At 42.2% G+C, this 22,395-nt stretch overlaps 1 protein-coding gene across 7 annotated transcripts in view; it reads right to left on the reverse strand.

Annotated features, from left to right (window-relative positions):
• chl1b (cell adhesion molecule L1-like b) overlaps positions 1-22,395 on the reverse strand; it is an 86,406-nt gene that overhangs the window by 2,503 nt on the left and 61,508 nt on the right. For 6 of the 7 annotated variants that reach the window (XM_020055847.2, XM_020055844.2, XM_020055845.2 and 3 more), the window contains 7 exons: positions 21,827-22,049; positions 21,013-21,128; positions 20,521-20,725; positions 20,268-20,390; positions 18,715-18,894; positions 3,866-3,997; positions 1,547-1,619 (listed from right to left, as the gene is read on the reverse strand). In XM_020055847.2, coding sequence (XP_019911406.1) covers positions 1,547-1,619; positions 3,866-3,997; positions 18,715-18,894; positions 20,268-20,390; positions 20,521-20,725; positions 21,013-21,128; positions 21,827-22,049 — 1,052 coding nt within the window. Of the gene's footprint in view, positions 1-1,307; positions 1,385-1,546; positions 1,620-3,865; positions 3,998-18,714; positions 18,895-20,267; positions 20,391-20,520; positions 20,726-21,012; positions 21,129-21,826; positions 22,050-22,395 lie in introns of all 7 variants that reach the window. The other variant, XM_034287326.1, reaches the window with a different exon arrangement.

Genomic DNA, 22,395 nt, shown 5'->3' on the forward strand with positions numbered 1-22,395 from the left:
CCCGCAGGCAGAGCTGAACGTCGCCGATTTGTTTTGTGTAAATTTGTAATATTAGTAGCGTTGATAACATATGATATGTTTTCGTAGCATTTGTAAAATATGATACATTTGTCTAGCGTTCGTAACATGTGATATGTTTTTGCCAATTTGTAATATATTATGTGTTTTGGTAGCGCATTGTAATGTAGCCTAACGTAACATAATATATATGAAATTGAGTGCCACAGATTTACGTATAATAGTTAACGTATTCCAATGAGACCCGGTTGCATCAACAGATTGTTGACAGGATGTAGTATCTGTAGATGGACTATCTGGACTATCCAACTGAGGTTTGACCTAATAAACCCTAAAAGACAGCACAGCTGTTTTATCAGAAGAAAAAATAAGTCCTGCTAATTATTTTTATTTTTTTACATAAAAATCTGTAGACAGTAGACCAAATTAAACTGGTCCAAATGGAAGGATCAGAGGGTGTATAGTGCCATTAGTGAAATTACATTTTTAATGCAGTTCACCCACACGTCTCACTTGCCCTCACTTGAAGCGAATAATGCAATTATTCTTTGCATATCAGTGTTGTAGGCTAGTCAAGGTAAGATCCTTTGATGCTCTCAAAACAAGATCAATAGGGGCTTTTTGAGTTGTGTGTCTCGTCCTCACTGCTCTATCATGTGCAATGATGCACCTGGCCTCTTAGCTTCCTGTCAGCTATTCCTCAATGTCCTTGACTTTTCATAAGGAATCAGTGCAGATTTTAGTGATTGTACCTATGGTGGGATTGCTGGTTCACCTATTTTTGATCTAGCAAGCAATGCTATCGTCAAAGCCCCAAAAACACGACCATAATGGATCATCCGCTCCACTCTACTTAATAGCGTTACACAAGGCAAGGTGTCTAGGCTAACATCACATTTGATTGATAACATCCATTTAGGTTCTGAGTGTGAGACTACACAGATCGGAGTGGATCTCGGAGTTGCACTCTTCCAGTGTGTTCAGAATCGGACCGGCGGAGGATTAATGAATTGAGCGCAGATATTAACGCCCCGGAGATGAGCCCCATTCAATTACACAGATTGGTTTTAGCCTCCTGCTGGGTTGTGTTGCAGCCAGGCGGCTTTTATTCATTGAGCTCAATTCAGAAACAAATGGTAACATCTGAACGACAAGGCTGTTACGGCTAACGAGCTCTACCACCACACATCTACCTAATCACAATGCCCCGTTTAGGACGACACCACATTCACAAATACAGAAACAACAACAGCCAAGGCTGCTGTTTGCCACATACACATTAAGCCTACATGTTACTCAGCCCGTCACATGTCTCGAACAGGGATGTCTGTGTGGGTCCGTGTAAACCTCATGCATGTGGGGTTCTCTTTTCGGTTATAGGAAATGCAAGAGATAGAATCGTGAAATTTGACACAATTCAAGCCACCGTGTGCAACATGAAATGTTTGAGGTTTTACTAAACTAAATGGGCTGATGTTTAACTTTGTAAAGGAATGGTGACATGCTGGGGATTGAAAGTGTGATTTACCTGTATTCACAGAAGGTGTCATCGTGCATGCCCTGGGATTCTAGGTCTGGGTGGAGGTCCTCTTTCTCCTTTACTACTCGAGGAGAAAAGATCATTCAGGACACCTCACACATATGTTACCACAGTACGACATCAAACAGCATTTTACACAGACAACATTACGTTCAGTTCAAGTACGTTGCAAGTTCTCAAACAACACTTAGTAACAACAAAGTCTGAGCTTGATGTCAGCAACATTTCCAAGAATATTAACGACTGAATGCTAATATGCGATGGGAAGGCGAAACTATCAGGGAATGTGCAGCAAGCTAGTGTTTAATGAAGGCAAGACAACAAAGCCCTGAGATTTAGACTGTCTGTTCGACATGATAGGCGATTAGCTGGGCTGAACCTGGCGCCCAGTGAGTGCATGAAGATGAAAGGTGCGGAAGAAGGACCCCCCGTCCCTTACAGACACTACTGGCTTTAGGATTCCCGGGCGGGTGTTTATAGCATCATCCTCATCGCTTTCATGGGACTGCAACAATATTGTATCTTCTGTGTACTTCGCACATTGTGTGCTTTGTTATTCAAATTCCGCATTTACCAAATATATTGCATTTAAATAATATGAATAGAAAACTCACGTTTCCATTTATTCAAGATGACATTATGCAGTAAATATATCCAATTTGAAATGCTGAGCATTAGTGTGATGAGTATATTACCAAATATAATATTTCAGTCCAAGTATGCATAAAATGTTGTCCATAGTTACAGTGGATATAAAAAAAGTCTACACACCCCTGTTAAAATGCCAGGTTCTTGTGATGTAAATTGAAAAACAAACCTTTGAGGGGGAAAAATAAAAAACTCACAATAACCTGGTTGCATAAGTGTGCTTTGTTGAAGCACCTTTAGATTTTATTACAGAACTCAGTCTTTTTGGGTAGGAGTCTAATAGCATGGCATATCTTGACATGGCAATATTTGCCCACTCTTCTTTGCAAAAGCGCTCCAAATCTGTTAGATTGCAAGGACATCACCCCACATATGTATAATTGGATTCAGGTCTGGGCTCTGGCTGGGCCATTCCAAAACGTTAATCTTCTTCTGGTGAAGCCATGCTTTTGTGGATTTGGATGTGTGCTTTGCGTCGTTGTCGTGCTGAAAGGTGAACTTCCTCTTCATTTTCAAATTTCTAACGGATGCCTGAAGGTTTTGTGCCAAAATTGCCTGTTATTTGGAACTGTTCATAATTCCCTCCGCCCTGACTAAGGCCCTGGTTCCAGCTGAAGAAAAACAGTCCCAAAGAATAATGCTGCCACCACCATGCTTCACTGTGGGTATGGTGTTCTTTGGTTGATGTGCAGTGTTGTTTTTGCGCCAAACATACCTTTTGGAATTATGGCCAAAAAGTTCAACCTTGGTTTCATCAGATCAGAAAACATTTTCCCACGTGCTTTTGGGGGACTTGATGTTTGTTTTTGCAAACTTCAGCTGGGCTTGGATGTTTTTCTTTGTAAGAAAAGGCTTCTGTCTTGCCACCCCACCCCACCCCATAGCCCAGTACTTGCCAGCACACAGCCAGTACTTGCCAGAAATTCCTGCAGTTCCTTTAATGTTGCTGTAGGCCTCTTGGAAGGCTCCCTGACCAGTTTTGGAGGGGTGTCCAGTTCTTGATAATGTCTCTGTTGTGCCATATTTTCTACACTTGATGATAACTGTCTTCACTGTGTTCCATGGTATATCTAATGCTTTGGAAATAATTTTGTACCCTTCTCTTGACTGATATCTTTCAACAATGAGATCCCTCTGATGCTTTAGAAGCTCTCTGCGGACCATGGCTTTTGCTCTGAGATGCAACTAAGAAAATGTCAGGAAAATCCTACTAGAACAGCTGAACTTTATGATTAATCAGAGTCACTTTAAATGATGGCAGGTGTGTAATGACTTCTATTTAACATGAGTTTGAATGTGATTGGTTAATTCTGAACACAGACACATCCCCAGTTATAAGAGGGTGTGCACACTTATGCAACCAGGTTATTGTGGCTTTTATTTTTCATTTTCCCCCCTTGAAGTTTTCGGTTTGTTTTTATAGGTCACGTTAAAAGTGGAAAAAGTTCTGACATGATTTATGTTTGTCTCATTCTTTTACATCACAAAAACCTGGCATTTTAACAGGGGTGTGTAGACTTTTTATATCCACTGTATGTATAATTTCTCTTTGGTAATAACAAGTCTAAATGGATTTAGTGGTATAATGATGCCTATTGCGATAACTATTTAGCATTCAAAAAGTGCAGTGTTTGTGTGTGCTTGAGAGTGAGCCCCTACCGGAATATTTCCCTCCTTTATTTCTGTTGACAAAGCAGGCGATTAGAACAATGAGTGTAAGTAGAGCCACGGCACACATCAGCCCGATGAACCAGCCCTGGGTGGAGATTCCTCCGTGGATGCTTGCCAGACCTGAGAGGACAAGAGACAACAAGACAACGCTTTTGACTTTGACTTGACTCAGCCTTTCATGAGGACACTTGATTGAATGTTTACATCGTCAACGTTTATCTGATGCCGAGGCAGAGAGGCAGCAGGTTACACTGAAATGGAAATGTACCAGCATTAATATTAAACAGCTAATCCCCTTGTCTAATTAATCAACTGAGGAGGCTGTTCAAACAGAATTCGTTTCACAGAGTCACAGAAAAAAGGGGAAAAAAAACATCTTATTGACAATGACAGAACTATGCATAATACCTTGAGACCTGTTCAAGGACATTAGGAACACCAGCATGGGCCTAATACTCAATCAGACATCAGCTGTTATATTGCCTGAGTGAGTGGGAGGGATGAATGTGGTTGGGAGGGCTTTTGCTTTTTTTCTTCTTGGCTTCCCTACTCACCTTGAGCCCTGGTCGTGATTACATCTTCAAAAATACTTTTTAACCCAGCTGTTAGTCATAGAGCTCACAGAGAACACAGTCCCAGGCGCCAACCCCTCAATGATGCGGAAATTCTTACAAATGTTAATTCTTTCCGATATCTTCCAGTTAACTTTACCTACAGTATAAGGTGCACCTTAGGGAGGGTAAATATCCAAGAGAGGTAAAGGGTCAAATGGTTATTTACAGAATGTCTGATAAAATAACACTGCACACAATTTATTACATGTAACAGTAATGTGTAATAGAGTGAGATTTCTCAGATGGTGTCAATGCATTGAAAACCAACTTATGTTTATCAATATGAAATTGCATTGAAATGGACAGGAAATTAATCTTCGGTTAATGTTGTTCATATATGCCATGTAAAGCTCTAAATCCGTTAGTTTGCTTGCCAGAATTCCTCTGATATTTGCTAAGTTGTCACTGACTAAAGAACTAATATTGAACAGGGCTGGGATGAACAAACTGATGAGTCTGGGAGAATGGAGCAATGCAGAACAGGCTGGTAAAGGATCGGACAAATGGGTCATTCTTACTATGCATTGCCATTTCTGTCCGCAGTAAAATAGAATTTCTTATTGAGTGTGAAATAGTGGAAATGTAAATTGAAAAAGTTTTAAAACATGAGGGCATACTGTTTGTCCTTTACCTTGGAAAAAGTATAATGACATTGAAAGGGAAATGTATGCATTTTGGATTTGGTTTTCTTCCCAGTGAATGTAAGTGATTTTGCCATGTCCTAAGGTGTTACTCATCGACTTCTATGAGACATGCAAGAAGTGAAATATTAAAAGTCTTCCTTCATTATTTTGTGGACCTACTTAAAATCTCTCCCATTAAAAACACACTTTCCTATAAATATTGTATGCATTATTATTAAATGCTGAAATCTTTCCACCCTGTACATTTGTATGAGTTCTGATTTAATTTCAAAGCTGCTTTCCACAATGATTTTCCGTTCTGTGAGTATCATATTCTTTAGGTGGAAAAAGTTCAAAGCTAGGTAAGGACTAGTATTTTGGTTAAATTTTTTTTCAATGTATGTCTCTGTTCGGGTAAAATACAGAGAAAAATAAATCCAGTTTTCCAAGAGAAGTTAAAATCTTGACAAAGTGTACATCATCTTTCAAACCCAGTCTTGCTCACTCACAGGGCTATAGCTAACTTGGCCTCAAAATATTCACACCACACGGCAGGCTCGGGAACTTTCTTTCCATCCATTGTAACCCTGCCGAAATCTGTGACCCACCACTAACCATACCCACCCACCCACTGCTTAGTACTGCCTCTCAGGGACCTTGTTGCAATACTCCCTTGTACTACTGGTCTCTGACACTGCTTTGTCTGATAAAGAAGTACCAGTTCATACATGTACGTGTCTACCTCGGGGACCCACATTGCTGCTATCCCTCCACTTCAGTTGCACATGCCACCTTGCACCTTCAATTTGCCTGTACTGCACATTTAGAATTGCCATTGTACTTGCATTTTTCAGTTGTTACATGTACATATATAACCCCAGGAACTTCATTGCTATCCCTACATTTCAGTTGTATTTTGTTGTACTGTACTTGTACTTGTTCAGTGACAATAAAGTTAAATCTAATCTAATATACAGTATATAACTTACACATCTACTCATTCCATTGTATTGTAAAATTATAGGGTAGATATCAGACCTATGAAGTATCACATATGGAATTATGCCGCAACCAAAAAAAAGTGTTAAACATATCTAAACCTTTCATATTGTAGATTAATCAAAGTAGCCATCCTTTGCCTTGATAACAATTTAGCACATTCTTTACATTCTCTCAACTAGCTGGAATGCATTTAAATTAGCAGGTGTGCTTTATTAAAAGTTAATTTGTAGAATTTCTTTCTTAATGTATTTGAGCTAATCAGTTGTATTGTGACAAGATATACAGAAGACTATCAAGAAGAGCTCAGATAAGCAAAGAGAAACAAGAGTCCATCAATACTTTAAGACATGAAGATCAGTCAATCTGGAAAAACTAAGAACTTTAAATCAGGTCTGCATCGTTGAATTGCTGCAAAGAAACCACTACTAAAGGACACCAATGAGAAGAGACCTGCTTGGGCCACGGAACATGAAAAATTGACATTTGACCTGTGGAAATCTGTCCTTTGATGAGTCCAACCACCGAGTCTTTCTGAGATGCAAGGTGGTGGAACAGATTATCTCCACATGTGGGTTCCCATTGTGACACACAGAGGTGGTGTGATGTGTGGGGGTGCTTTACTGGTGAAACGATCTGATTTATTTAGAATCCAAGGCACATTCAACCAGCATAGCTACCACAGCATTCTGCAGCAAAAACGCAATCCAATCTACCAAGAGTGTGCAAAGCTGTCATACTTTGCAAAGTGTGGCTACTTTGAAGAATCCAAAATCTGAATACATTTAACACTTTTTTGGTTACTACATGAGTCCATAGTTTTGAGTTATTTCAAAGAATTGTATGAAATATTTGAAAATGTAAATCTATATAAAAGCTTTGAGACTTTCAGATAGTTGTGATATGTCTCTATCAGGATGTTAATATAACATACCATAACAGGATGGGAACATACCATAACTGGATGTCACGCTTTAAGGTGAACAATCCACCTACACTTATTAGGGTTTAACTCTCATTTGATATACAGCTCCGGAAAGAATTGAGAGACAACTGCACCTTTTTCTTTCCTTTCCAAAAAACTCTAAAATGAAGGTTTTGAGTGAAGAACAGAAGGGTTAAAATTAAGGGACCAGTGCACCTTTTTCTTTCCTTTAAAAAAAAAAGTAGAAAAGAAAAGTGCAGTGGTCCCTTAATTTTAACCCTTCTGTTCTTCACTCAAAACCTTCATTTTAGAGTTTTTTGGAAAGGAAAGAAAAAGGTGCAGTTGTCTCTCAATTCTTTCCGGAGCTATATATTTGAAATATTTGGACACACCAGCACAATGGATTTTAAATGAAACAACGGAGATGCAATTGAAGTGCAGACTTTCGCCTTTAATTCAAAAATGTTGTATTAAACGTTTAGGAATTGCAACCATTTTCATACATAGTCCCCTTATTTCAGAGGCTCAAATGTAATTCGACAAATGAACACAATCATAAATAAAATGTACATTTTTAATACTTCGTCGAGAATCCTTCACAGTCAATGACAGCTTGAAATCAGGAACGCATGGACATCACCAAATGCTGGGTTTCCTCCTTTGTGATGCTTTGCCAGGCCTTTACTGCAGCTGTCTTCAGTTGTTGTTTGTTCCTGGGTCTTTCGGCCTTAAGTTGTCTTCAGCAAATGAATTACATGCTTTTTTTTTTTTCGGGTTGAGATCAGGTAATTCACTCGGCCATAACTCAAAAAACGCCTGGGTTGCTGTAGAGTGAAACACCTTACAAACAACTTTGCTGAATTTGTCTGAATCTGAGTAGACAATATATCCCTATACACTTTAGAATTCATCCGGCTGCTTCCGTCTTCTGTCACATGATCAATGAACACTAGTGACCCAGTGCCATACATGCCCATGCCCTCACACTGCCTCCACCGTGTTTTACAGATGATGTGGTATGGTTCAGATCCAAGCCTTCTCCATACTTTTCTTCCCATCAGTCTTGCACAGTTTGATCTTCGATTCATCTGTCCAATGAATGCTGTTCCACAACTGGGATGTTTTTTGGCAATGCCTAATCTGGCATTTCTATTCTTGAGGCTTATGAATGGTTTGCACCTTGTGGTGAACCCTCTGTATTTGCTCTTGTTTAGTCTTCTCTTCATGGTAGACTTGGATAATAATATCTCCTGGAGAGTGTTCTTCACATGGCTGGATGCTGTGAAGGGGTTTTTCTTTACATGGAAGGGATCCTACGATCATACACCACAGTTGTCTTCCATGGATGTCCAAGCCTTTTTGTGTTGCAGAGCTCACCAGTGCATTCTTTTTTTCTCAGAATGTACCAAACTGTTCATTTGGCCACTCCTAATGTTCTCTCTTATGGATTTTTTTCTCTTTCTGCAGCCTAAGGATGGCCTGTTTCACTTGTATTGAGAGCTCCTTTGAATGCAACTTTTACATATTTAATTATTGAAGAAATAAAGGAGGAATAGCACACAGTTGTGAGACTACACATTAAGCCCATAATCATTATTTAACTGTAATATATAGTGGTAAACAGACAAAATATCAAAACTGTCATTGTCCAATTATTTGAAGACCCACCTCTCAGTGGCCCTCATTTATCATTCTTGCGTAGAAACGGGCGGAAATGTTGGCGTAAGATTTTGCTTACACTCCTCTCACCGCCTGATTTATGAAGCTGTGCGTACCTTTAAAATCCAGGTGTACGCAATACCTGCCCTTGATAAATGCCGCGGCTGAAAACGATCGTCATTAGAATAACACGCCCCTATATATTCAAGTCTCCGCTTCCCTCACGCCCTCATTTTACGCCATGGACACAAGGAAGACGGCAAAAAAGAGAAACTTCTCTGACGTGGAGATTGAGACGATCACCAGGGAGGTAGAAAGAAATTTAAAAAAAACATTTGCCAGTTTAAAAAGTGGAATAAAAGATGATGATGTGATGTGGAGTACCATTCATTCACATTAATAATTGCATGACAATTTGTAATATTCGTCTTATTTTATGATATTTATTATTAATGACGTTTATTGTTTTTTAGAAGAAGAATGTTGTTATTATTATTATTTTTATTATTATTATTTAAAAGAAGAAGAATGTCATTATTATTTTGTCAGTCTGAATTATATTTTGGTCATTAAAAGCCTTTTATTACTGAACCCAGTCCGTGCGCAACTGCCGGGCCTAACCCTGAAACGTCATGTAAAGTGCACAGGCTCGCATCTGAAGGAATACATTTAATCAAATGCTTTGGTAAAGTCACACAAATTAAACATTGAAGTCCATGTTGCACAAAAATAAACACTGAAGTTTGTAATTATTATGTTGTTGTTTTTTTTACAGTGGGTCATAATATATCATATCTTTTAGTTTGTCAGTGCGTTAGGATTTTTTTTCTGCGCATTTCCGCACTAACTCAAAACGTGCGTACACCACCTCCTGAGCTGGCGTAGGATTTGAGAGTGCCGTACGCCAACGTCTATATTGATAAATCTCAAAGTCACCGAGGTTTTGAGTGTACGCCAGTTGTACGCTGGAAATTTGGTGTACGCACTTTTGATAAATGAGGGCCATTGTGTGTGTGTATATATATACACACACACACACACATATATACACACATACAGTGGGGAGAACAAGTATTTGATACACTGCCAATTTTGCAGGTTTTCCTACTTACAAAGCATGTAGAGGTCTGTCATTTTTATCATAGGTACACTTCAACTGAAAGATACAGAACAAAAATCCAGAAAATCACATTGTATGATTTTAAACAATTTATTTGCATTTCATTGCATGACATAAGTATTTGATCACCTACCAACCAGTAAGAATTCCAGCACTCATAGACCTGTTCATTTTTCTTTAAGAAGCCATCCTGTTCTCCACTCATTAGCTGTGTTAAGTGCACCTGTTTGAATTTGTTACCTGTATACAAGACACATGTCCACACACTCAATCAAACAGACTCCAACCTCTCCACAATGGCCAAGACCAGAGAGCTGTGTAAGGACATCGGGGATAAAATTGTAAACCTGCACAAGGCTGGGATGGGCTACAGGACAATAGGCAAGCAGCTTGGTGAGAAGGCAACAACTGTTAGCGCAATTATTAGAAAATGGAAGAAGTTCAAGATGACGGTCAATCTGCCTTGGTCTGGGGCTCCATGCAAGATCTCACCTCGTGGGGCATCAATGATCATGAGGAAGGTGAGGGATCAGCCCAGAACTAAATGGCAGGACCTGGTCAATGACCTGGAGTGAGCTGGGACCACAGTCTCAAAGAAAACCATTATTAACACACTATGCCATAATGGATTTTAAAAAAAGGTCCCCCTGCTCAAGCCAGCGCATGTCCAGGCCCGTTTGAAGTTTGCCAATGACCATCTGGATGATCCAGAGGAGGAATGGGAGAAGGTCATGTGATGAGACAAAAATAGAGTTTTTTGGTCTAAACTCCACTCCGCCGTGTTTGGAGGAAGAAGAAGGATGAGTACAACCCCAAGAACACCATCCCAACCGTGAAGCATGGAGGTGGAAACATCATTCTTTGGGGATGCTTTTCTGCAAAGGGGACAGGACGACTGCACCGTATTGAAGGGAGGATAGATGGGGCCATAGCGAGATCTTGGCCAACAACCTCCTTCCCTCAGTATGAGCATTGAAGATGGGTCGTGGCTGGGTTTCCAGCATTACTTCTACATGCTTTGTAAGTGGGAAAACAAAAAATTATTGCTTTTCTTTTGAAAACAAGGACATATCTAAGCCACCCCAAACTTTTGAACAGTAGTGTATGTATCTGCAATTTCAATGAAATAAGTTGTATGAGCCATCTCAATCTAAACCATCACTGTCATGGTTCTATTGGACTATGAATCTGAGCATCCCTAAATGAAGTCAGTGGGTAATTCCAGTCAGTGTTATTAGCATGACCTACAGACATTAGAAAAAGTAAGTACACCCCTGGAATGTTTTCTGTGGTATTAAACAATGCATGTTTAAACCTAAGACTTAGCAACTTCAGAACTGCCTTAATTCTACGTGGCATTGATTCAACAAGGTGCTGAAAGCATTCTTTAGAAATATTGGCCCATATTGATAGGATAGCATCTTGCAGTTGATGGAGATTTGTGGGATGCACATCCAGGGCATGAAGCTCCCGTTCCACCACGTCCCAAAGATGCTCTATTGGGTTGAGATCTGGTGACTGTGGGGGCCATTTCAGTACAGTGAACTCATTTTCATGTTCAAGAAACCAATTTGAAATGATTCGAGCTTTGTGACATGGTGCATTATCCTGCTAGAAGTAGCCATCAGAGGATGGGTACATGTTGGTCATACAAGGGATGGACATGGTCAGAAACAATGCTCAGGTAGGCTGTGGCATTAAAATGATGCCCAATTGGCACTAAGGGGCCTAAAGTGTGCCAAGAAAACATCCCCCACACCATTACACCACCACCACCAGCCTGCACAGTGGTAAAAAGGCATGATGGATCCATGTTCTCATTCTGTTTACGCCAAATTCTGACTCTACCATCTGAATGTCTCAACAGAAATCGAGACTCATCAGACCAGGCAACATTCTTCCAGTCTTCAACTGTCCAATTTTGGTGAGCTCGTGCAAATTGTAGCCTCTTTTTCTTATTTGTGGAGATGAGTGGTACCCGGTGGGGTCTTCTGCTGTTGTAGCCCATCCGCCTCAAGGTTGTGTGTGTTGTGGCTTCACAATTGCTTTGCTGCATACCTCGGTTGTAACGAGTGGTTATTTCAGTCAAAGTTGCTCTTCTATCAGCTTGAATCAGTCGGCCCATTCTCCTCTGACCTCTAGCATCAACAAGGCATTTTCGCCCACAGGACTGCCGCATACTGGATGTTTTTCCCTTTTCACACCATTCTTTGTAAACCTTAGAAATGGTCCTCAGTCGGAAAAGGGTGGCTTGCCCACTTTAGGTTGGTGGAGAGTGCCTGCCTCAAGTGGAGGAGTTTAAGTATCTAGGGGTCTTGTTCACGAGTGAGGGAAGGATGGAACGGGAGATTGACAGACGGACCGGTGCAGCTTCTGCAGTAATGCAGTCGATGTATCGGTCTGTCGTGGTGAAGAAAGAGCTGAGCCGCAAGGCGAAGCTCTCGATTTACCAGTCAATCTACGTTCCTACTCTCACCTATGGTCATGAGCTTTGGGTCATGACCGAAAGGACAAGATCCCGGATACAGGCAGCCGAAATGAGCTTTCTCCGCAGGGTGGCCGGGCGATCCCTTAGAGATAGGGTGAGAAGCTCGGTCACCCGGGAGGAGCTCAGAGTAGAGCCGCTGCTCCTCCACATCGAGAGGGGTCAGCTGAGGTGGCTTGGGCATCTGTTTCGGATGCCTCCGGAACGCCTTCCTGGGAAGGTGTTCCGGGCCCGTCCCACCGGGAGGAGACCCCGGGGAAGACCTAGGACACGCTGGAGGGACTATGTCTTCTGGCTGGCCTGGGAACACCTCGGTGTCCCCCCGGAAGAGCTAGAGGAAGTGTCTGGGGAGAGGGAAGTCTGGGCATCCCTGCTTAGACTGCTGCCCCCGTGACCCCGCCCCGGATAAGCGGAAGATGATGGATGGATGGATGGATGGACATTCAGTTTGGAGTTCAGGAGATTGTCTTGACCAGGACCGCACCCCTAAATGCAACTGCCATGTGATTGGTTGATTAGATAATTGCATTAATGAGAAATTTAACAGGTGTTCCTAATAATCCTTTAGGTGAGTGTATATACATACACTGAACACATTTATAAACGCAACACTTTAGTTTTTGCCCCCATTTATCATCAGCTGAACTCAAAGAGTGGACCAACATTCCATAGGCCACAATCAACAACCTGATCAACTCTATGCAAAGGATATGTGTTGCAAATGGTGGTCACACCTGATACTGACTGGTTTCCAGATGCCCCCGGACCCCCCCCCCCTCCCAATACAGTGAGACTGCAATTTTTAGATTAGCCTTTTATTGTGGCCAGCCTAAGGCACACCTGTGCAATAATCATGCTGTCTAATCAACATCTTGATATGCCACACCTGTAAGGTGGATGGATTATCTCGGCAAAGGAGAAGTGCTCACTAACACAGATTTAGACAGATTTGTGAACAATATTTGAGAGAAATAGGCCTTATGTACATGGAGAAAGTACAAGATCTTTGATTTCAGCTCATGATAAATGGGGGCAAAAACAAAAGTGTTGCGTTCATAATTTTGTTCAGTGTATATATATTTATATACATTTTTCTTTTCTTATATGCTTTCAGAAAAGGGTCATGTTTTTCAATCAGAAAAACATATTGGTCAAACTCAGGCTCTTAATAGAGGTACCTGGAGAAAGAGTGAGTTTATAGTTGTCAGGGAAACAATACTGAACATTCTTCGTAAAAAAGTTTTGGAATGTTTAAGTCAAAGTGACTCTTCTTTGGCACAGAAAGGGGGTCCAAAATCTGGCCTTTCTAGTTAAGCAATACCACCTATTGCTTTGTTTTTTTAAATCACATTCAGGAGATTTACACTGCTGTAGTATGTATGTGCCAGATATAGAGACATAAAAAATATAAGATGTTGAGTGATACATGTAGTTCAACTGGGTTTTAGCACCAAGTAAACAATTAAATGGAAATACATACAGTACGGTGAAAATGTCTTAGGCACTTGAAAGTCAAAATAAGGCCATTTATATGGGTAGTAAGTGTTTTAATTAAAACATATATATATATATATAATGTAATCTTGTTTTTTTCCCAACAAACACCATCCAAATAAATAACTAGTTTGACTAGATTAGGTGCCTAAGACTTACAGTACTGTAAGTCCATGTGCATTACTGCATTTTCATCCGTATACATAGTGGTGAATGTGGGTAGCAAACAGCCTAGTGGTTATAGCATCTGACCAGTAACTGAAAGGTTGCTAAATTAAATCCCCACACAGGCAAGGTGAAAAGCTCTCCTTCTGTCCTTATCCCAATTGCTCCCGTACAATGTTAGAAACGAGCATCTGCTACAATGCCTACACTGTAAATGTAAAACGAATACTTCAGAGAATAATAACGTCTCCGACACTACAAGATATCAAAGAGCCTCTGGAGTTGTGGATGAGAATGCTAGATTGATCCACATTACTAAACTTAGTATGGGGGGATTGGATTGGACGGATTTGATCTGGGCCGATCAACGTCAAACAATCCCTGTAATTTCCCTCAGGGAAAGATGCAAATCTTCGACGGAGTCTCCTGCTCAGGTGTCATTATTTGCTTAGGTGATAATTCAGTACACAGGGACACCTGTGTCCGCGTTAGCCGTCCCTGTGAGCACAAATGACACACCGTGAGTAATGCTGATGCATGACTCCGTAACTATGGTAATTCCCATCATTCGTCTAGCATGATGACGCCAACTGACACTGGACACGTCTAAAAATATCCCAGGGCTTGGCGTTTTTGACGTGGCGCTGCTCGGTCTCGTATTAAAGGCTGCAGAAAGCATCTGCCACCACAGCAGGGAGTACAGGCCCAGCCCCGCCACAACGCCTGAAAGACGTCTCTCTTCAAAGCCAGGGAGCTCTTTAAAGGCAGAGCCCGGTACGCCAGAATATTCCGATCCACAGCTTTCAACAGCTTTCCACTTATCCACTTACTGTCCACTTAAATATCACCCTCTTCCTAAGAGCTCACACCTCCTTCTCCTCTTCATTCTTCCAGGCCGGTTTCGACATTTCCCTCAGCTCAAATGTTGCTATGGACTTTTGCTTGTCCCAGGACACGGTTGTTGTTTATCCGGTTAAATGTTACACAGGAATGTCAGGTGACTGTTCGGTCAATATTCTGCCATGTTAAAGCAGACTGGGGCCCAACAAATCAATCGTCGACAATTAAGACATATTTGTCCTGTTCGAACTACACCTGGCTACACTTACACCAAGGGGTGTGGGGATGGATTCAATGTAACTGTCCTTCTAGGAGTTTGCTAAGCTGCGTGCCGGAATTTAACTCAACGTCAATGCTCAAGCTGGTTTGCACTGTTCCAGGTTCAACTGAAAATAGAGTGTTTGAATCCTACTCCATCACTACGGCGTTTTCACCTAGGACTATAACCGCCACACGAAATTCAAAGATAACATGTGTTAAGAATTTTACGTGTATCAGAATTTCTGAAGAAGGACAAGGCTTCGGTCCAAATGGAAATTTAGCATGTAGATGTATTAATGAATTGATAAGTCAAAATACATGAAATACACTGCAGTGGTCAAATATTTGCTCAACCCTCGAGCTTCCACAAAATATTCGCTCCGAATCAAGATCGAACATTGGTTTTCATACTCCCGCCACAGGGGCGGTTACTTTTCATTCTCGAGAGTAAAACCCATCCTTATTGGCTCTTCGTTGGCATGGTGACATGTTGGACGAATCTCTTTGTTTTCGCTGTCCAATGAAGAAGGACATGCTCTAAACTTTTCCCATTTGGGGGTTACTCTCGGTCATAGATCAACAGGTTCTTTGCATACAGGTGTGAAATCTTAACCAGGTTACAGTAATTTACATTCTATTGTCCTAACCTAGACTAGAACATCAGGGGGTTGGAGACAGAAGGTCTCTTTGTGCTGTATAGGGGGCAGTTTCATTTGTATGTTAATTGTGGGGTTTCAATCCTGTCTCTCTATCTGAGCCAGGTGTAAAGTCTGAGTGAGTGTGGCTGAGTGTAATGTATGGAGTTCTAAACTTTTTATGGTTATTGTATTCAATCATATTTCCCTAACCTGGCTGCAGCATACAATTTAATAAAACAAAAACAAGAATACATGGTTATTAAATCAGCGTTATTTAAACTTCATTTATCTCAACACATGTACATAATTGAAAGGGTGGCATTGGTTGCAGTGGTTGAAGGTTAGGGGGAAGTAGACAGACCTGAAAAGAAAGACGGATCTTGAGATTATTGTCTTCTGGCCATGGCCAGGGAGGAGTGGATATATTGTCTACTGAGCAGGCTAGCACAATTGTTAGTGCACTACAAATACGGCCATAGTGGTTATAACATTGCTCAGGGTGGTTACTACAACAGAGTAATGAAAACCATTAAAAAAAACTGCAGAATAATGTCTGATTAGTAATAATTGGCAATACAGAAATGGACTATTCCACTGTTCAGTTTGAGGCAAAGACATGATTATTTGAACTTTTAATGACATTAAAATACAATGAAGATCTGATGATAGTCTTTCTGTATGGTGCAGTTAAAGCTTAATTTGATCCCAGTTTTTCTTTGAACAGAAGTACATTTTAATAAACAGCCAGGGCTGTCATTTTTAGAATGCCCTTTTAATGTAAAGGTGTTTTTAAGTCTGGAATTCCAGTCAGTTCATGTTCATAAACGTTGGTCTACTTTAAGCTGTTCTGATTGTTATAGACCAGAGCCTATTAATCTGGGCATGGGGGTAGGCTCTAAAATGTCCTATCAACCAGTCGGGGCTGTGTATGTAAATATTGTGTAATTTCTTTCCTAACAGGATCAAACAGAGTATTCCAAAGGCCATCCGGGGTTCAAGGAAATACATCCCCCCCTTAAATAAACACAGTCACTTATTAGACTTGCTATGATGACTCAAAAAAGACAATTATAAGGACTGCATGGGGGCTTTAAGAGATTCACTAATGAGATTGGATTCATGTGAATTAATAATTGGGATACTCATTACCATTGTTATTGCAGAGAAAACCACAAAGTTGTTCAGAAAACAGGGGAGTCTGTATTACCGTACTAATGAAAGGAGGCATCTGAGTGCTTAGCGCTGATGGCAAGGGTATGCAACAGACAAGGGCAATTATTCACAGATGAGGTGAGTATCGGCATCATCTTAGTCCCATATTTGCGTGAAATATTAAGTGTCTTAATTGTTGCTGACATAGGATTCAGTAACTTTTGCTAAACGCCTGCTTGACCTGATCAACCATGCAGGCAACAGGGCCAGGAGCTGCGTGATCCACCCCCCCCCCCCCCCCCCCACATCAACCCCATGTCCTATCAATGCACTCCCAGCTAGTCTACGTTAAAGAACATACACGTTACATGAAACACACAAACGGGCATATCCAAAGAGTAGCCTTACTCCGTCTCAGGAACTGAATGAAAATTGTAGCCTAACTATAACCCTAACTATCAATCAGGGATATTATCCAGTTAATTAATTGCACACTCATAATAAATTAATGTTGTTATTTCGAAGAGAAAATACCTGAAGGCATGTTTTACAGCATTGTTAGACTGGAGTAATTTTTTCCCCCCTGCATATAAACAGAATCCTACACACTGACATTGTCAGTACCGCTGTTGAAGCTGGTGAGGGAAGAAAATAAAGTATTGCCAAGCAGACACATGTATTTAACGTGGTGTCAGCTTCCACAACACAGCAAATGTACCAAAGGATGGACACTTGAGCCGGCATATATTATTTTCAGTTGCATAAAGATAAAAGCCTTATGTTCATTAGCATGGCACAGCAAAAGCATATGCAGACCCCAACTGCCCAATAAGCATTAAAAAAAAGAGGCTAAATGTTTCCCTGTGTGATCGGACACCCAATCGTGTACATAAAGTGGATTTACATTGGAGTCTTAATCTTTAACTTGAATTTACAGGATGTATTGTAGGTCCAAAATAATACTATCACACGATAATGCACAGAGAGAAAACTTTTCTTTTAGTGTCACACTATATAATTTCGTAATGGAAACACATCTAAACATGCATTCTTGTTTGAGTGAAAATATATTTATTTTTTTGTTACGATTCATATCATAGAATGTTTTTAAATCAACGCCAATGGCCTCACCATGACAGAGGACCCATGTCAAATCCTCCTATTGTTGAATAGGGACTGTGTGTGTCCTGGTGCCACAGAGTATAGTACAAACTCTCCATTACAAATTCAAGTGCACTTGCTTATTTTTTATTAGATTCTAATATGGTGCCACTGGCTTATCTACACTCCAACAGCCTCACTTGAATTGAGCTTGAGAGTACATATCTAGTACGTGTCTGAAGTAGAAATTACATATACTGTAATTCATAAAATGAAAATATGTCAAATGCATGAATGAAACAAAGCAATGCAATTCACTTAACTTACCAATTCTCATATCATTATACAATACCGGAAATCTACAGTATCACATGGCAAAGCCAATTCTCTTTTCCAGCTCATTGTTTCATAGCTTGCATTCTCCTTCAAATCAATAAGCACTTGCTCATGACAATGACAAATGGAACCCTTTCTCACACCATTATGATATTGTTTACACACAAAAAATTACTTACCCGGAGATATGAAAAGCCTGCCAGTATGTTATGCGCTGAAATGAAACGAGCTAGCGCCTTATTACATGGGCCGGCTGCGGCGTCCAAGCGTGGTCATCTACAGAGTACGTCCTCCTTCAAAAACCAACATCCCTCTACCTAGCTGTTACCCGTAACCCTGAACGCAAGCCCCCTTCCATCCCCATGAGTACTTTCCTCAGTGCCCTAGTATGCCCCGCCCAGCCCAGCCCGGCCTGCCTGACTTACTCGCTTCAGGAGTGGTGGTGGTCTCATCGCTGACCTGGGGTCCGCAGCCTGCCCTGGTGCAGGAACGCAGGTAGAACTTGTACCTGCTGACGGGCTCCAGGTCACGCAGGGTCCACGCGGTGGTTCCCGGATTGCTGATATTCACCAACTGCAGGACCCCCACCTCCTCCGTGTTATTGACTAAACAGAGAGAGAGAGAGAGAGAGATGCCGGACTAGATGCGTGCTACAGTACAAATAAGTCCATTCTTTTGAAAAGGACACTCAATATTCTAGGGGTTTTGTGAAAATACCACTGCATTATGTAAGCGTGCGTAAAGTCTAATCTGTGTTGTGTGTTGGTTCGGCACTCCCAGGAGATGGGACTGGCCTACAGTTTAACAGAGCAGGACCTGTGAAACATAGAGTTTGCGAGGCCCTGCAAGAATCCGGTCTCGGGCCCTGGAAACAACTGTGCCGCAGCCTTCAAATTCCACAGGCACTTCCGCCCTGCGCCACACTGACAGCCACGCGCATCATCTTCAACATTCCGCACATGACTTCCTGCGAGGGGAGGAACCTCCCACACTTTAAAAGAGACCGTTGGCTTTGTCGCACTCGTACGATAAAAGCTTCCAACCACAACCTGTACGGCCCTGTCGCGCAGGATGCCAAATCAGAAGCCCATAGGGAGTGCCGACCTTGTGATGCTGTCACAGAAACGTTACCTCAATCAATCAATCACATTTATTTATGAAGCCCTTTTTACATCAGCAGTTGTCACAAAGTGCTTTTACAAAACACCCAGCCTGAAACCCCAAGGAGCAAGCAACAACATTGTTCAAGCACAGTGGATAGGAAAAACTCCCTAGAGGGGCCAAAATATAGGAAGAAACGTAGAGAGGAACCAGGCTCGGAAGGGGTGGGGGAGGCAGACACATACACCGTGGATGTCCCGTTTCTTTTTCCTCTGGGATTAATCTGGACGAGGTCACTGACAAAGGGGCAGGAGGGGGTCAATTACAAAAGGGGCAAGACACTGACAACGACCTTAAGAGGCTGTGACACACTGTCCCTGGTTGGCGCTGCTGGGACACATGGCATTTCACCTGGGTCAATGTAGTCTGCTTCCTCTATGTGTTTCATTTACATGCCCCCTGACACCACACCAACCGCCTCAGTCACAAGAACGACCCGGTCCAGGGTAAAACGGTCTTTGAGTCGTACCGGATACCTGCTTGCACGCTGTCTCTGGCCGCATTCTTTTCCCCAATGGTCTTTTATCCAGGTTTTTTCCCCCTTATGTCTATATTTGATCATATCCTCGTGTGACCACTGCCGAGGCGTAAACCTGTGAATCTTCACGATCACAGCTCTGCGTGCATTTTCTCACATTTCTATAATTGGAAATAACTTGAACACAGATTGTAGGATCTAAAGTACAAAACACCCGGAGAAAGCACACACGAGCACAGCAATGCTCAAGCGATCGCTAGTAATACAGAATAAAGGAGCGGTTTGTTTGGCGCATGTAAGATGCTCCGGTTTAATAAGAAAGAGAAAAAGAGTCCATACTTAGCTGATACTCAAGCTTGTATCCTGTGAGGACTCCATTGGTCTCAGTTGGTGGTGCCCAGGTCAGGGTGACAGTGTGCTTCTGGACATCCTTCACTCTAAAAACTGGGTTTTTCTCCGGAACTGGGGAAAAAACATACGAGGATTAAGCAGGGTATGTTTTCTTGGTCTCGTCTGGAGTGCTATTTCGTTTTTTAGTAGAATGGCACAGAATCAATACATCCCACTGCGCCCCCCTCCCTCCCTATCTTACCTCCCTCGGGGGTTTTGAAGGTGACAGGGTGGCTGCCAGGCCCGCTGCCTCGCCCGTTGAAGGTCATCACCATGAGGCTGTACTCGGTGAATGGCGTGAGACCCGGCACGACAGCGTGGTTGCGCTCCCCCGGGACGGTCAGGGTATGCTTTTCCCCGTGAGTCTTCTTCGAGTCCAGCAGACTACGGAGCTTCCACCAGTTTATCTGTCACCGCCGAGACGTTGGGAGAGAGACAGTGTTAGGACACTAACACATCACGCGGGAGAAAATAAAGGCAGGGGATAATAGCCGTACAAAAAAAAAAGAAAACTACAGTCTGAATGGTTCTTATTCTTCCCCAGCGGCCGGCGTGAGGGAACAGCGAGCTGCCAGCCGCAGGAAGGGGAGGTGGGGCTGAAAGGCCCAGAAGAACCAGGCAAGGTCAGGCTCTATCTCCCTATAAACTGTGTCTAAAAGCTCCCGGGCCATTTTTTTTGGGGGCGGGGAATTACCCTGTAGCCTCCCAGATGTCCGTGCAGCTTGTCCTTGTGAACTGGCGTCCAGCTGACCTTGACCAGCGAGTTGTTCATCACCTCCACGGCTACATCGTCAGGGGCCGCCGAGGGAACTGGAGGGCCAAACACACAGCACACTGACCGTTCAGACCATATGTCACGCTGAGTAGTGGATGGGAGCAGCGTGTGAGAGGTGTGCTAGCGTTTGCAGCGATCGACCCGCCAGGTCAGAAGGGTGGTGCTGGGCGGGCTGAGTATGTAGGCCCTTTTTAAACATGCACATCTATAACACAATAATCTAGAGGTCAGTGACCGCAATGTAATAAATGGGATTAACGGCTTCCAGACCAGCGTGACTAGCAAAGCGCTCGCTACTACCATCTGAAAGAGGATACGGGACTGAATGACAACAAAGGAGTAGAAGAGCTCTAAAAGGAAGGCAGACGGTGTGTCTTTAACAAGGTGTTTCTGTATCTAAAGGGTAACGTTGTATTTGACCTGAGGTTACATCCTGAGGGCAAATCCAAAAGAAAGCTAAAGATATGAAGAAGAAAAAGAAGAAGGAAAAACATGTGTGAAATGGAATGGTTTATGACTTCTCAAAGATACTTTTCACTTTAGCGTAAGAATACATAGGCTCAGTGAAGCTACTGCCATCTACTTTAACTGGTGGGTTAGGATTCTGATGAAACTATTTAGGACTTTTTCAGAGCGCAGCTTTTATAGGCTTGCACCCTGCCATTCAGTGCTGAACGGTACCTACTGTACAATATAATATACATTTGCCTAGGGTTGTCTCATATGCACTCACAGTCCTCTCCCGAGTAGCCGGTCACCACTTTGGGCTCAGGCGCCCATCCCTGGTAGTTCCTCGCCTGGATCTGAATCTCATACGGCACAAACGTGGGGGTGTTCTTCACCACAAACGAGTGTCGCTTCACCACATGCTCCTGCCAGTCTTCCTCCACATCCTGCCTTTTATAGCTCACCTTGTATTCAAGGCCTGGCCCATTGTGTTCAATGGGGGACAATGGCTGCAACAGTAGGGATTGTCAGAACAACAGTAACACACAGATTATTACCATTTCACAGGAAGTTGAACACTGGAGCTTGGCGCTTTTGATTTTTTCCTTCTACGTTGTAGGCTATTGTGGGGTTATCATGTCAAGCCCATACACTTGGATCTCAGTCTTTGATAATATGAAATCTGTGAAACAATACGACTCAGTTGAATCCGGGCAGCTCTGAGGCAACCCTTTGATAACAGAAGCGGGCGAGGACTTCACAGATTATAGAGAGATCTAGAACTTTCCTCACAATGGCCTGACCACAATGGGAAATAGAGTAAGATACTATTATCCACAAAAGCAAATCATTAAC

The sequence above is a fragment of the Esox lucius genome, chromosome 17 (genome assembly GCF_011004845.1).
Source record: "Esox lucius isolate fEsoLuc1 chromosome 17, fEsoLuc1.pri, whole genome shotgun sequence".
Lineage (NCBI taxonomy): Eukaryota > Metazoa > Chordata > Actinopteri > Esociformes > Esocidae > Esox > Esox lucius.